Source organism: Tyto alba, unplaced genomic scaffold, assembly GCF_018691265.1.
Source record: "Tyto alba isolate M040663 unplaced genomic scaffold, T.alba_DEE_v4.0 Super-Scaffold_19, whole genome shotgun sequence".
NCBI classification, from domain to species: domain Eukaryota; kingdom Metazoa; phylum Chordata; class Aves; order Strigiformes; family Tytonidae; genus Tyto; species Tyto alba.
Window position 1 is genome coordinate 10,604,450 of NW_024881281.1, and position 12,456 is coordinate 10,616,905.

At 40.4% G+C, this 12,456-nt stretch overlaps 1 protein-coding gene across 2 annotated transcripts in view; it reads left to right on the forward strand.

The window, feature by feature from the left end:
• ANKFY1 (ankyrin repeat and FYVE domain containing 1) overlaps positions 1-12,456 on the forward strand; it is a 34,403-nt gene that overhangs the window by 14,870 nt on the left and 7,077 nt on the right. For both annotated transcript variants that reach the window (XM_042791490.1, XM_042791489.1), the window contains exons 8-19: positions 1,388-1,592; positions 2,349-2,417; positions 3,145-3,344; positions 3,773-3,870; positions 4,266-4,488; positions 5,451-5,549; positions 6,801-6,954; positions 7,879-8,047; positions 9,258-9,376; positions 9,722-9,878; positions 10,826-11,026; positions 12,090-12,266. In XM_042791490.1, the coding sequence (XP_042647424.1) occupies positions 1,388-1,592; positions 2,349-2,417; positions 3,145-3,344; positions 3,773-3,870; positions 4,266-4,488; positions 5,451-5,549; positions 6,801-6,954; positions 7,879-8,047; positions 9,258-9,376; positions 9,722-9,878; positions 10,826-11,026; positions 12,090-12,266 (1,871 nt within the window). The remainder of the gene's footprint in view (positions 1-1,387; positions 1,593-2,348; positions 2,418-3,144; positions 3,345-3,772; positions 3,871-4,265; positions 4,489-5,450; positions 5,550-6,800; positions 6,955-7,878; positions 8,048-9,257; positions 9,377-9,721; positions 9,879-10,825; positions 11,027-12,089; positions 12,267-12,456) is intronic.

Below are 12,456 nucleotides of genomic sequence, written 5' to 3' on the forward strand. Positions count from 1 at the left end.
AGTTGCCTGCAATGCTACCTTGGGCAGCCCTGTCTGTTCCAGAAAGCCAGGCACAACAGGAGCTTCACCTGTGACTGGACCTCATGGGTATTGTAGTGTTACAAATTAAAAACATGAGTTTATTTTTAACACCAAGCTCTTTTGGACTCTTAATAGGAGTTTAAGATCTATGAGCTCAAAATACAGCTCCCGACTTCTTCCTTTAATCTCCTATATATCTAAACAGGGTAATGCTGGTGTCTGATCCTGTGAATGAAACGTCAGCAGCAGGAGTAGGAGACCTTCTAGGCATAGGTCAGTGTTGTGATGGCTGCAGCCCTATAGAGCATTAGAAAGATTGCAGCAAGCTGCTCTTCATACTTAATACTAGCATTTGTCCTCTAGTTCTAATGTCTGCTTTCAGTCTGAGCTAGAGCTCTGAGAATGAATGCTTGCTTTTCAGTAACCAAAGCGTCAGTGAATTAATCACTGTTAACAATCACATGTTCCGGAAATGGTGCTAAAGCAAATTCTGAACTTGCCACATGATTCTTATTTCTTATGATCACTCGAGAGTGGGGGAATGTCAGATACGGAAATCAGAAAATGGAATTTTTGGTTTCTGCTGGCAGAGATACTGCAACAATCTACATTGCTTAAACAGGCAAACAGTCGTCTTTGTTCTCCAGTCTTGCATTCAGGACAAGCAACTTGTAAATATGTCTATTCAAAGTAGTATTTGGACTAAGGGGAATTAGTATTATTCTGAAGTTGCTCTCTGCATCTTGGTGTTTCAAGTCCAAGGTTTCATGTACTGAAGTGGGCCTAGGCTCTGACTCGTGAGAAGCTCTCAAGAGGCAGTTCTGAGCAATGCCATGCATGGTGGGTCCTAACAGCTGAAGCCCTTACCCTATGTATAACGGGGCCTAAACTTTCAAGAGCAAAGTCTGTGTTATTGCTTGTTTATGTAGCAAGACTGAACAGATGAAGACTAACTTCAACTACACACTTTTGACTGCCCTGGAGTAGTACCTTTTGTTCAAAAACTACGTGTATGTTTAGTCTCACAGTTTGTCTAATTTTTTGTTAAAGCATCAATGGATTTATCTTGATAGAAGAACTAGCAAACTCAGTGTCAGTGTAACAAGTAAACTAGTGTGTGAACTTGCCACATGTAACCTCCGGACGAAACACTTTTTCCAAGGGCTTGTTATGAAATATTTTTAATCCTGACTTTGCAGTGAAGTGTATTTGAAGTTACCTATTTCTAAGCCATTCTAAGAGCAGACACTTGTATTGGAGTGATTGTATGGTATGGAGGGAAATCACATGTATCCATTTTCTGGACTAAGTATATAGGTTATATAAAGTATATATCAATAAATAACCTTGTTTTGTGTCACAAAAGGAGATAAATTTGCTGCAAACTTTCTCATTAAAAATGGTGCCCGTGTGAATGCTGCTACATTGGGAGACCAGGAGACTCCACTGCACCTTGTGGCGTCATACAGCCCCAAGAAGCATTTGCCAGATGTCATGGCAGAGATGGCTCAAATAGCAGAGTCCCTCTTACAGGCAGGAGCCAATCCAAATATGCAAGACAACAAAGGAAGGTAAATACTGGGTAAAGTCAAGTCTGCTACCAGTTTAACAGATAATACTGTAGCGGTTAGATGCAGCTTGCGAAGAACCTGCTCAGGTCTGTCAGCAAAGCATAGGTGATACTGGAAGCAGGAAAGGTGTATCCATTAATCCAATTTGAGACCAGTGGGTAGCACTCGGAGCAGAAAGCTGTGCAGGCTGAATGGTACCTTGTCATGACCAATTAAATGTAGCCCAGCTATAGAAAGCTGGAGTCAGTTGATTGTGTTAGAACACGACATACAATTACTTTGCCTTTATTGACTCTCTGAACAGTAAAGTAAGCCAAGTAAGATGACAGATAGTATTCCTGAAATGTACCCCTCTTTGAAGCTGTCCGTGAAACTGAAATTATCTCAGAGAGCCAGTATCTGAAGTGTAGGGCCTGTAAAAGGCTTTACGGGTTAGGATGGGCTGACAGGCAAGTACATAAAATAATGTGGAAGCCTTAGAGTATATCGGCTAATCGGTTCTGATAGGTCAAGCTCTTGTACTTTTTCCTTGAAGGCTAGCTCTTACATTAGTGTAGAGTTGCTTACTACTAAATTAATTGGAATCATGCCCACTAAAAGGGTAGATTGCTCTTTTTTTGAAGATGTGCTTGTGCCCTTCTGAAAGCAGAAACAAAAGTTAGCTCCATAAATTTGTAGGGGCATGTTGGTGACCATGAACAAAATCTTAAGCAGCTCACTTAGTACTAATGTAACTGTACTTTGCTCCAATTACAGGACCCCATTACATGTGTCAATTGTGGTCAGGAATGAACCTGTATTCAGTCAGCTTCTCCACTGCAAACAGTAAGTCTCACTTAAATGTAAAATACACTGAGGTTACCTTGTACAGTGAAGATAGGGAAACTTGTTTAACAACTCTTCTATGCCTTTTTGCCTTATTATAAGGCTAGTAGTAGGCTTGGGATGCAAAAGTGTAAAGGCTTTGCATAACTTAAGATGCTAGAACAACGCCAGAGGCCGAGTAAGTTTTTGCCCTACTGTAAAGAGGAATCAAACTACATGTTTTCCAAAGATGGCTAGGTGAAATAATATAGCAATAACTTCATTTATAGTGGAGCTAAAAGGAGTAATAAGACTTTTAAAATGTCTGAATACATCCCAGAGTTCAGCTTGGGTTCTGCTTAAAGCTAGTACAGGTGACTACTTCAGGTGATGAAGCAGAATACTTCATTTGATTCAGTTTCTTTGTAGTTGAATTTGCAGTTCTTGTCCACAGTTTACTCAAATAGAAGAGGATTTGCTGCTGTTACATTTAGTAATCTGCCAGGGCTGTGCTTATCCTCGGAGCAATGAGCTTAAATGTAGTAGTCACTAAAAGGTGTCTTGCTTGTTTCAGAGTATTCACAAATTCTCTGAAGTAACTGGAGCTATAGTAGGCTTCTTGGCAAGCAAAAGTTGTCAGTGAGGTATTAGAGAGACTAGTAGAGCTGTTCGGACACTGGAAACTCAAGCTGCATTGGCAAACCGCTTTCTGAAGTATAAATTGGGGAACATTAATTCTTATTTTTAGGCTAGACTTGGAGCTGAAGGATCATGAAGGAAGCACAGCTCTGTGGCTTGCAGTTCAGTATATCACTGTATCATCTGATCAGTCTGTAAACCCTTTTGAGGATGCCCCTGTTGTAAATGGAACCTCATTTGATGAGAACAGTTTTGCAGCAAGGTTGATCCAACGAGGCAGCAATACAGATGCTCCAGACACAGTAACAGGTAAAACAGAGGTTTGTATTTCTGTGTAGGTGGAAGGCTTGTAAGTTAATTGCTTAATGGTAACTGTACTCTGAGGAACTGAATGAGGTTTCGACAGCATGTGCTGCATAATAAAGCGTAGGTGGTAATAGCTTTACCCAGAGCTGGAACACTGACAGTCCCAAGCTGAGCTTGACTTGCAGGAAGTGGCGGAAAATCTGGACTCTTTGCCAGGCCCTAATATCCTCTTTACAGTTTCAAAATGTGTAATTGCTAAATGATAGTGCACACGACAGGCTGGTCTTGCAAGGGGTCTACTAGTAGGTAGGATTTTCCTCGTTGGCTTCGAATTTTAATGTTGTAAGGTAGTGGGGAAGGTTCTAGCACACTTATTAGTATCTAAGTGTGATTGGAATACCACTCTAACAGTGTTCATGGTTTTTCTTTAGGGAACTGCTTGCTTCAGAGGGCAGCTGGTGCAGGAAATGAGGCAGCTTCGCTCTTCCTAGCAACTCATGGAGCAAAAGTCAACCACCAAAACAAATGGGTAAAAGCAGAAACTTAGACTCTAATCTGAAAGTTTCCCTATTTATCTTCAGAAATAAGAAAGCAGAGATCTCTCATTGCTAACCATAGCTTAAAGTAAGTTGAAACCCTTGCTAAGCCTTTTGCATCTTTTCAAGATATTTACTAGTGATCAGACAACTGTTGCATTCTTGTGGCACTGTTCTTGCAGCATCACCAAATGTTAACATGCTTTTAACACTTCCCTCAGTGCCTGTTGTAATAAAGTCCTTAATAAAGGCTAACTGAGGTAGTTTGAAAATCCTGAGGAGCTTTGGCCACTAGGAGTTAAGCTCGTCACACTAATTCTTGTGGGCATAGTAGTTTAAAAGCTTTTCCATGTCTCAAGCTGTTAACCTAGTACCCTGTATATTAAAGGGAGAAACACCACTGCATACAGCCTGTAGGCATGGCCTAGCAAACCTGACAGCAGAACTTCTGCAACAAGGAGCCAATCCAAACATCCAGACGGCAGAAGCAGTGCTTGGTCAGAAGGATGCATCTTCTCCAACAGCAGAGCACGTTCATCTGCAAACTCCCCTTCACATGGCTATTGCTCACAATCATCCAGATGTGGTGTCAGTCATCCTGGAACAAAAAGGTAGGTTTTTTTCTGGTTCAGACTATGGTGATGCTGTAGTGGATTATTGTGTCAAGATGGCATCTAAACTGTGTTTTGACAAACTACTAGTAAAGCATGTCTTCCTGTAAACATTTAAGTAGAGCAATTAAGACTGGCTACACATAGTCTTAAATTCAAATCATCTACTTGTTAAGACTAGAAAATTAATTTACCCATGAATCTTTATAAATTCTCCACTGTAGATAATGGATGTGAACACTTAGCCCCAGGTTGTATTCTAGCTGTACACCTGAGATCCCTTTTCTCTCCCTGTCAAAGCATTTGGTTCAGGTAAATGCTGGAATCAGATAAGGATAAAGTCATCTTTCTGTGGTGAGACTTCTGCCATCTTCAGCTCTTTCAGTAAGAGGATTTTGTGCAGAGTAACGCTAGTATTATAGTAGAGTTGAGACCTGAGTACTGAAATATGAGCAGATGACAGTTTATTAAATGCTACTGGTTCAGCTTCTTTCTAGCAGCAGGAAGGGGGCTTGACAGCTGAAGCAAGGCCTGTTTTGTCTCCTACCATAAGTGGGATTTAGAAGGAAGTAGATGAATTGGGGAGAATATCCTCCATCCCAGGGAGCTGAGAAGGAGGGATGCTGCCACCATCTTGCAGTACAGCCTCCACTCTTCATTCTCAGAGCTTTGTATATGCCATGGTATTTGGAAATGGAGGTAGAAAGGAGGCAGGTTAAGCCTCCTGGCTAGAAGGTCGAATGTTTTTTAGTGTAAGTATTAAGATTAGGCAGTAGTGTCAGTACTACCTGAATTCTAAGTAGTATCACATCTGGGAAACTGAAGGTGTCTTGCTTAGATCTTTCAGGCTGACTGCTAAAGGAACAGCCTACTTCAAAATATGACATTGCTACTCCTGCAGCTTTCAGTATGCAACTGCAGGTTAAGTACAAGAATGCTATAATTCCTTATGCTTTTTGTAGCTAATGCTCTTCATGCTACCAACAACTTGCAAATTATTCCTGACTTCAGTCTAAAGGACTCGAGAGATCAGACTGTGCTGGGATTGGCTCTTTGGACAGGTATGTGTCTTCAAAACAAGCTGAGAATTTACAAAGATATGGAAGCTGTGATGTGGATAAGATTATTTTTTTCCCCTTTAAGATGAAACAGCAGGTGTGCGTTCATGTCCTGGCTTGTGCTGCTAGTGAAGGTATCAAGGAGAGCTTTAGATGACTCTTCAGCTTAAAAGACTGAATGTTCATATCTGACTTACTGATAGGTTTCTAGCCCTACAGCTTCCCGTGTTGACTAGCAGGTAGCCTGGAGCCTCTTGCCCACAACTGTATTGCAGTTCTGTGGAACTGTCCCCCTGTGAACTCCCTGGTAGTTTTCAGATCAGATCGCTGTATTGTCTGTTTATGGTTAACTCTGTTGTAGACACTGTTTAATACAGTAATGCTGACTTTACAAAGGGAAGATGAACTACCTTAAGTAGCTATTAAGGGGAATGGAACTTGGAACACTGATTCAGAAGATGCTTTCTTGTCTGAAATGTGAAGGGGAATGGTTTGGGGAAAAACTAGATATTTTTGTTTGCAGCCAAGTGACATTTGAACGGTATCAAGACATGGTCAAAAGAAAGGTGGTGTGGTCACTACTGAATCGATTTCAGTCTGGTCCTAATGAGCTGGAAACAGCAACTGTATGGGGGATGACTACTCACTCACTCTGAACCTAAGAGATGAGGCAGAATGCTTAGTGATGCTGCTCTGTACGGGAGTGCTAGGTGTCATCTGTATATGACAAACATCCTTACTGTCCAGGCTTTTCACTTTCCAGTGAAAGGAAACTAAGATGTAGCTTTCTCTCTACCATTGCCCTTATCTGCTTCTGAGATAGAGGAGGAACTAAACTAAACATCTAATACATCAATATTCAAGAGAATAGCTTATGAATTTAATACCAAAGTTAATGTTTGGACAAAAAAGTGATATGAAGAATTAGGCTAGGTATGGTTAAGGAAGACTACTACATTTAAGTTGGCAGAATTAATGGGAAAGATGTGCTGTATGCCACACCATATCTTGTGTCTTCAAGCAAGACCAAAAGGACTCAGTAATCAATATTCAGTAAGTCTGTAAATGAATATTCAAGCTGGGTAGAGTCATGAGTTGGTTTAGCTCATGTAAATTTTATTAGGCTCTAGCATTGATTCAGTGTATTTCTTACTGTAATTACTGAAAATTGAAAGCTTGAAGCTTTATTTATTGATCTGCAGTGTCTCTTCTATAGAATCGAAGGTAAAATACTAATGAACTTCACCTCTTTAGGCATGCACACAATAGCAGCTCAGCTGCTTGGATCTGGGGCGTCCATCAATGACACGATGTCAGATGGACAGACTTTACTACATATGGCAATACAGAGACGAGACAGTAAGAGTGCACTCTTTTTGCTGGAACATCAGGCAGATATAAATGTCAGGTAAGATCTTAACTGATACAACACTCAACTGGATATGTATTGCAGAGCAGAGAGTGATGACTGCCTTTATATAATGGCTTGAAGTTGGTTTCAAATCATGATTTGTGCATAGTTACATGTTTGGTGCTTTTTTTATGGCACTAGTTATGGCTGAGGACCAATGGACCTATATATAGCTCCATTGGTCAGTACCTCCTCTTGCGTCTGCACTTAGTTCTAGGTAGAACAGAATCCTCTGTAACAGGCTCAGGTCCTAGAGACATGGTATTGGGCTTCTATAGTCTGATCTATTTGCTGGCTTGTTAGAGCTGCATGTTTTCTGTCATCTAAACTAATTAGCTGTAGCTCCAGCAACAAGATTCTGATGGAACTTGCCTCCTGAGTATTTCTTAGAGAAGTTGATATTAGACTTAACAAAACATTTATCTGCTTACATGACTGACAGGCTGTCTTTGAAATTTGGCAAGCTATGCTGTAATGAATGTCATGGGTACAGACTGCCTAGTGCTGCTGTTCTAACTGCATTTTTTAACAGTTGGTGTTTCTGACTGTTGCTTGAAGTCTTACCACTGCAGACAAAGCTGTTTGCTTCTGTGGTGGTAGGCTTGCTCTGAAGGAACTCTTTTCAAACAGGGGCTGCACTTAAGCAAATGTCAGTGTCTCTGAGCTAAGAACGCTAACATGCTTTTCAAACTTTAGAAATCAATCACTTGCTACTAAAGGGAGGGGGAGAGAGAAAGGTCAACTACATAGCTGTGTTGAAAAGCTAACATGGTGTGTTTGCTTGACTGTAGAGATATGGTCTTACCACAGCAAAAATACACACGTGAGATAATGTTTATTGGCAAAGCCAAGAATTTGCTGTAACATGAGGCCCAGCTTTATAATGCAGTAGTAACACATGTCAAACTGTACCTGTTACAGAACTCAGGATGGAGAGACTGCCTTACAGCTAGCTATAAAAAACCAGCTCCCTCTTGTGGTTGATGCTATTTGTACCAGGGGAGCAGACATGTCTGTGCCAGATGAGAAAGGAAATCCTCCTTTATGGCTTGCCTTAGAAAATAACCTGGAAGATATTGCATCAACTCTGGTAAGACTATTGGTTGACTTAATTTGGTCTCACTCTTATGCATCTTTCTATCAACAGAGAGGACTTGTCAGCAAAAACAAGCTCAGTGCATGAAAAGAACAGAGTAGTCCTGTACCACTATCTAATTTCTAGAGGTCTTTCTTCACCAGAAGTTCCTTTTTCTGGGGAAATCTTTTATAAACACTGTAGTCTTCATAGCCAAATATCTTGCAGCCACTGTAATAAAAATACATAATGTGCTCTCTGAATTCCTGGTCCTGGGAAGAGTAAGGATCTACTAAAGACATCAGTCTGTAGCATACCAGACTTGTGTAATGATCAGCTTCCTGAATAGAACTGAACATTCATATGTACGCTTTAAAATATGTGCTGGTTTTTATTACATCTTAAAATTCCACCAAGAAGGCCTTTAAAAGCTTATATTTACTCTTAGAACTCTACTTCCAGGCATAGGTGATCCAGCAGGAGACTACTTAGGAGGTACAAGTAGACTTCCATGTGTCTCCTTCATAAGGAAGCTACTTGAAAGCTTTGTCTCTGATACCCAGAGTTATCGTTTGATAGACATCTATTTAAAAGCTGTGCTGATGACCTGAGAAAAAAATCTTGTAACTGTACTTGACCATTTCTGCTGGTATTGGATAAGAATCATCATGGAGTCAACACTGAAACTACTCCTGTATAAACCTTGTAAACAGTTTGTAAAGGGGAGTGGAATAAGTCTTATTTAAGTGCCATCTTGCTTGAGTAAGTAGTTCTGTAGTAGAACGACACAAATATTAGAAATACACTTCCTGGAAAAAAAAAAACCTCTGTTTAGCTGAATGTATAGGAAAGCAAGTAAAGGGGCCAGACCTTCAAAGGCAATGTCTGCTGATGCTGCGTGACTTGCTGTAGGTGCTTGTCGTTGCTGAAAGTGAGGTTACTCTTAGCCAAGCTAGCTTGAGACCTGTCTATTTAGAGTATGTGGGTGAATATCTGAATTGTTAGTAAACACTAACTAATGAAGTATTACATAGTAGAATGATAAAATATCGGTCAGGAAGACATTAAAGTAGCTTCCTGAAACTCTGTGACTGTCACAAGAATAGGTAAGGCATCTCAAATTATACCGCCAAGGGATAATGCTGCGGAAGAATTAGTCAAATAGTAGGAGCCTGCCAGAGACATAAAAAAAAACTTCACTGCCTCACTGTGCTTCTCCTTCCAGGTTAGGCATGGCTGTGATTCAACATGTTGGGGGTCAGGACCAAGTGGCTGCTTACAAACTCTTCTTCATAGAGCTATTGATGAAAACAGTGAACAAATAGCATGCTTTCTTATTCGCAGGTCAGACCCCTTTCTAAAATACCAACCTTCTAATGTGTGTGTATGTATTTTCCTGGCATAAATTAATTGAATGCTATTTTGAGCCAGTAACAGGTATGTGCTTCACTAGACTTTTGGTGGGTGGATGGCACTTACAGAAGTCTGACTAATCTTAAGACACATTTTGTTATCTGTATTAACATCATGATCTTGACAACAAGAGTCAAACTAAAACCCAGGAACTTGTGCTGTTGTAGAATGTGTCAGCAGCTGCTGGATCAGCTCTTGTAAACGTTTTTGACCCTTGTTTGGAACAGTTAAAATCTTGATTAAACTTAATAATTGACTGCATTGTGTTTGCTTTAGCGGTTGTGATGTGAATAGTCCCAGAAAGCCAGGCCCGAATGGAGAAGGAGAAGAGGAAGCTCACGATGGACAGACACCCCTACACTTGGCAGCCTGCTGGGGGCTAGAAGAGGTGATCCAGTGCCTTTTGGAGTTTGGTGCCAATGTCAATGCTCAGGTATGTAGAGAAATTATGCACGGTTTCTTTGAAGTTGATTCTTTGCCTCTAATGTAGTGAAAACAAGCTTTCCTCTCAGCTGTGTATTTTGCCTGATAGGAAAAAGACATCCTTCTGTTATGGCTGAGCAAATGCGATGACTCGACTCGCTGCAGTTCTACTTTCTTTCCTGTCCCTTGTTACAAGATCTAGTGTTTATCTGCTGATATGATGAGTTAATTCATGAAACTATACTTTAAGAAAAACAATGATGCAGAAAGCTTCTTGCAGAGTTATTTTTTTAATGTAATGCTTGGAAATCAGTTCTTTGGTCCCTAGTGTGAATTCAGGTCAGGAGCAGGGCTGTATTCTGCTGCATTTAATCATTACATTACCTATAGTGTAAAACTCCAGAATGCTCTTCATGAGTATGTTTGGGAGGTGTCTTCTTGTCTTCTGTTACAGAGTAAACTGAGATGATGTAAGTATGAGTTGCATTTAATTCTTGATTACACAGTAATCCTTAAACAGAAGCTTGACAGATAACATGTCCAGGTCCTGATGCTATTGGAAGATTACGTCAAGATGAATGGCAGAACACATAGTAATAAAGCAGCCATGGCTGTGAACTCCTGCTTGATACAGACAAGTGATTAAACACCGTATTTGAATTTGCTAGACTTAAGTTTGAATGCTCATCTCTGCCTTTAAAATATCTGACTATATGGGAACTGTTACTCTGAGCTACTTGAATGGCTGTATAGTACAGGATTTAGGTCAAACTATTTGGAGAAACAAATTTGCTTTATTTACACTTGAGCTCCCACTGCAACTGTTTGGTGTCTCAGCCAAAGGCAGCTGGGTATGTCACAGAACTAAACTAATATGTTTCTTCAACTCTTCAGAATTAGGGAAGGATTTGTGTATTACTGAATCTACATATAACAAACTTCCTGGTTGCCTTCTAGGATGCAGAAGGAAGAACTCCAATCCATGTTGCCATTAGCAACCAACATAATGTTATCATTCAGCTTATGATTTCACATCCAGATATTAAGCTAAATGTACGTGACAGGCAAGGAATGACTCCCTTTGCATGTGCTATGACGTATAAAAATAACAAAGCAGCTGAAGCAATTTTGAAGAGGGAACCAGGAGCTGCTGAACAGGTAAGCTGGGAGTATTCAAAGCATGCTGGTCTTACTGCACTAGTTCATGGTGACAGGCGTTCCATGAGCAAATTTTGCTTTACCCTTTTGTGTCTTTACATGCAATAAGGTTTGCCAGCTGCCAGTTTTCTGTAGCAGGATTTATTTGGAAACTGTAGGTGTGTACATGCTATGTGTGAGTAACATCATCAAGGGCCACTGTCTTGTCAAACCTTATCTTGTCAGCACTAAATTGAGGAACAGGCATATGTATATGTAAGGAGAAAGTTCTAACTTGTCTTGTGAAGGACTAGTACAAAAATAATAAATTACCTTGCCCTCCTAAAGCTGTTCAAAGCAGAAACCCTGACCTAAAATAATTGAATAATAGATGTTACACTGCACTGCTGAACTATAAAACCTCCAACTGTATCTTCAGGCTTCTGGTGTGACACTTCAGGCAGCTGTTCAGGAGTTTCTTCCTACCCTGTGTAAGTTGAATTACTAGTAAAGTATTCAAGTGCTTAGTGAGCTCTTATATCTAAAATGTGGTTACAAATCAGCCAGTTCTAAATATGCTTTAACATCAGCTTCAAGGCAAAGATGAACAACAAGATGCACTTGGTATTAAGTCAAAAAATGAATGCACTTTGCATCAGTGTGGCAGGATTGAACGTTGCTTCCTTCTCTGGTGTTAACTGCCAGATTGACTCAAGTTTGCTTCATTTAACTGAGTTTATCATTAACTGCTGCTCAGTACTTACTGCAACATCTGCTAACCTTCTGTCTGTCATAATACTCCCCAGTTTGTGGTCAAGAAACAACAAAGCTATAAAGTAGAAATTAAGTAGTCTGAAGCAGACTAGTGTGAGTAGTTGCAGCTGGTAATTTCTCAGTTCAATTATTTGATAGTCACATCTATCGGAGAAGTCTCTATTGTCAGGCAGAAAAAGGAACAAAACTCTACAGCTCACCTCAAGTAGAGGGAGCAAGTGTCTCTTTAGTGGAAATATGTCCTACTACATAACAACTTGCTGTTCTAAGGAGATAATGGATTTAGTTTCACATGCCCTTTCTGCCACAGGTTGATAATAAAGGTCGGAATTTCCTCCATGTAGCTGTTCAGAACTCGGACATTGAGAGTGTGCTGTTCCTGATAAGCGTACAGGCTAATGTAAACTCTCGGGTCCAGGATGCCTCCAAACTAACACCTCTCCACCTGGCTGTACAAGCTGGTTCAGAGATAATTGTGCGTAATCTGGTATGTACTGAAGAGTCATTTTTCCTCTACTTAAAAATGCACGTTCTGCCTTTATGCACATTGCCTGTAGGCTGGAGAAGTCAGCTGAAGGTGACACCACTTTTTCTGGCAGAGAACTTAAACTTATGTGAAGTTCCCTTAGCTTGTACTGTTAGGTGAGCTGCATCAGTAGCCTTCATATGAGCATGTT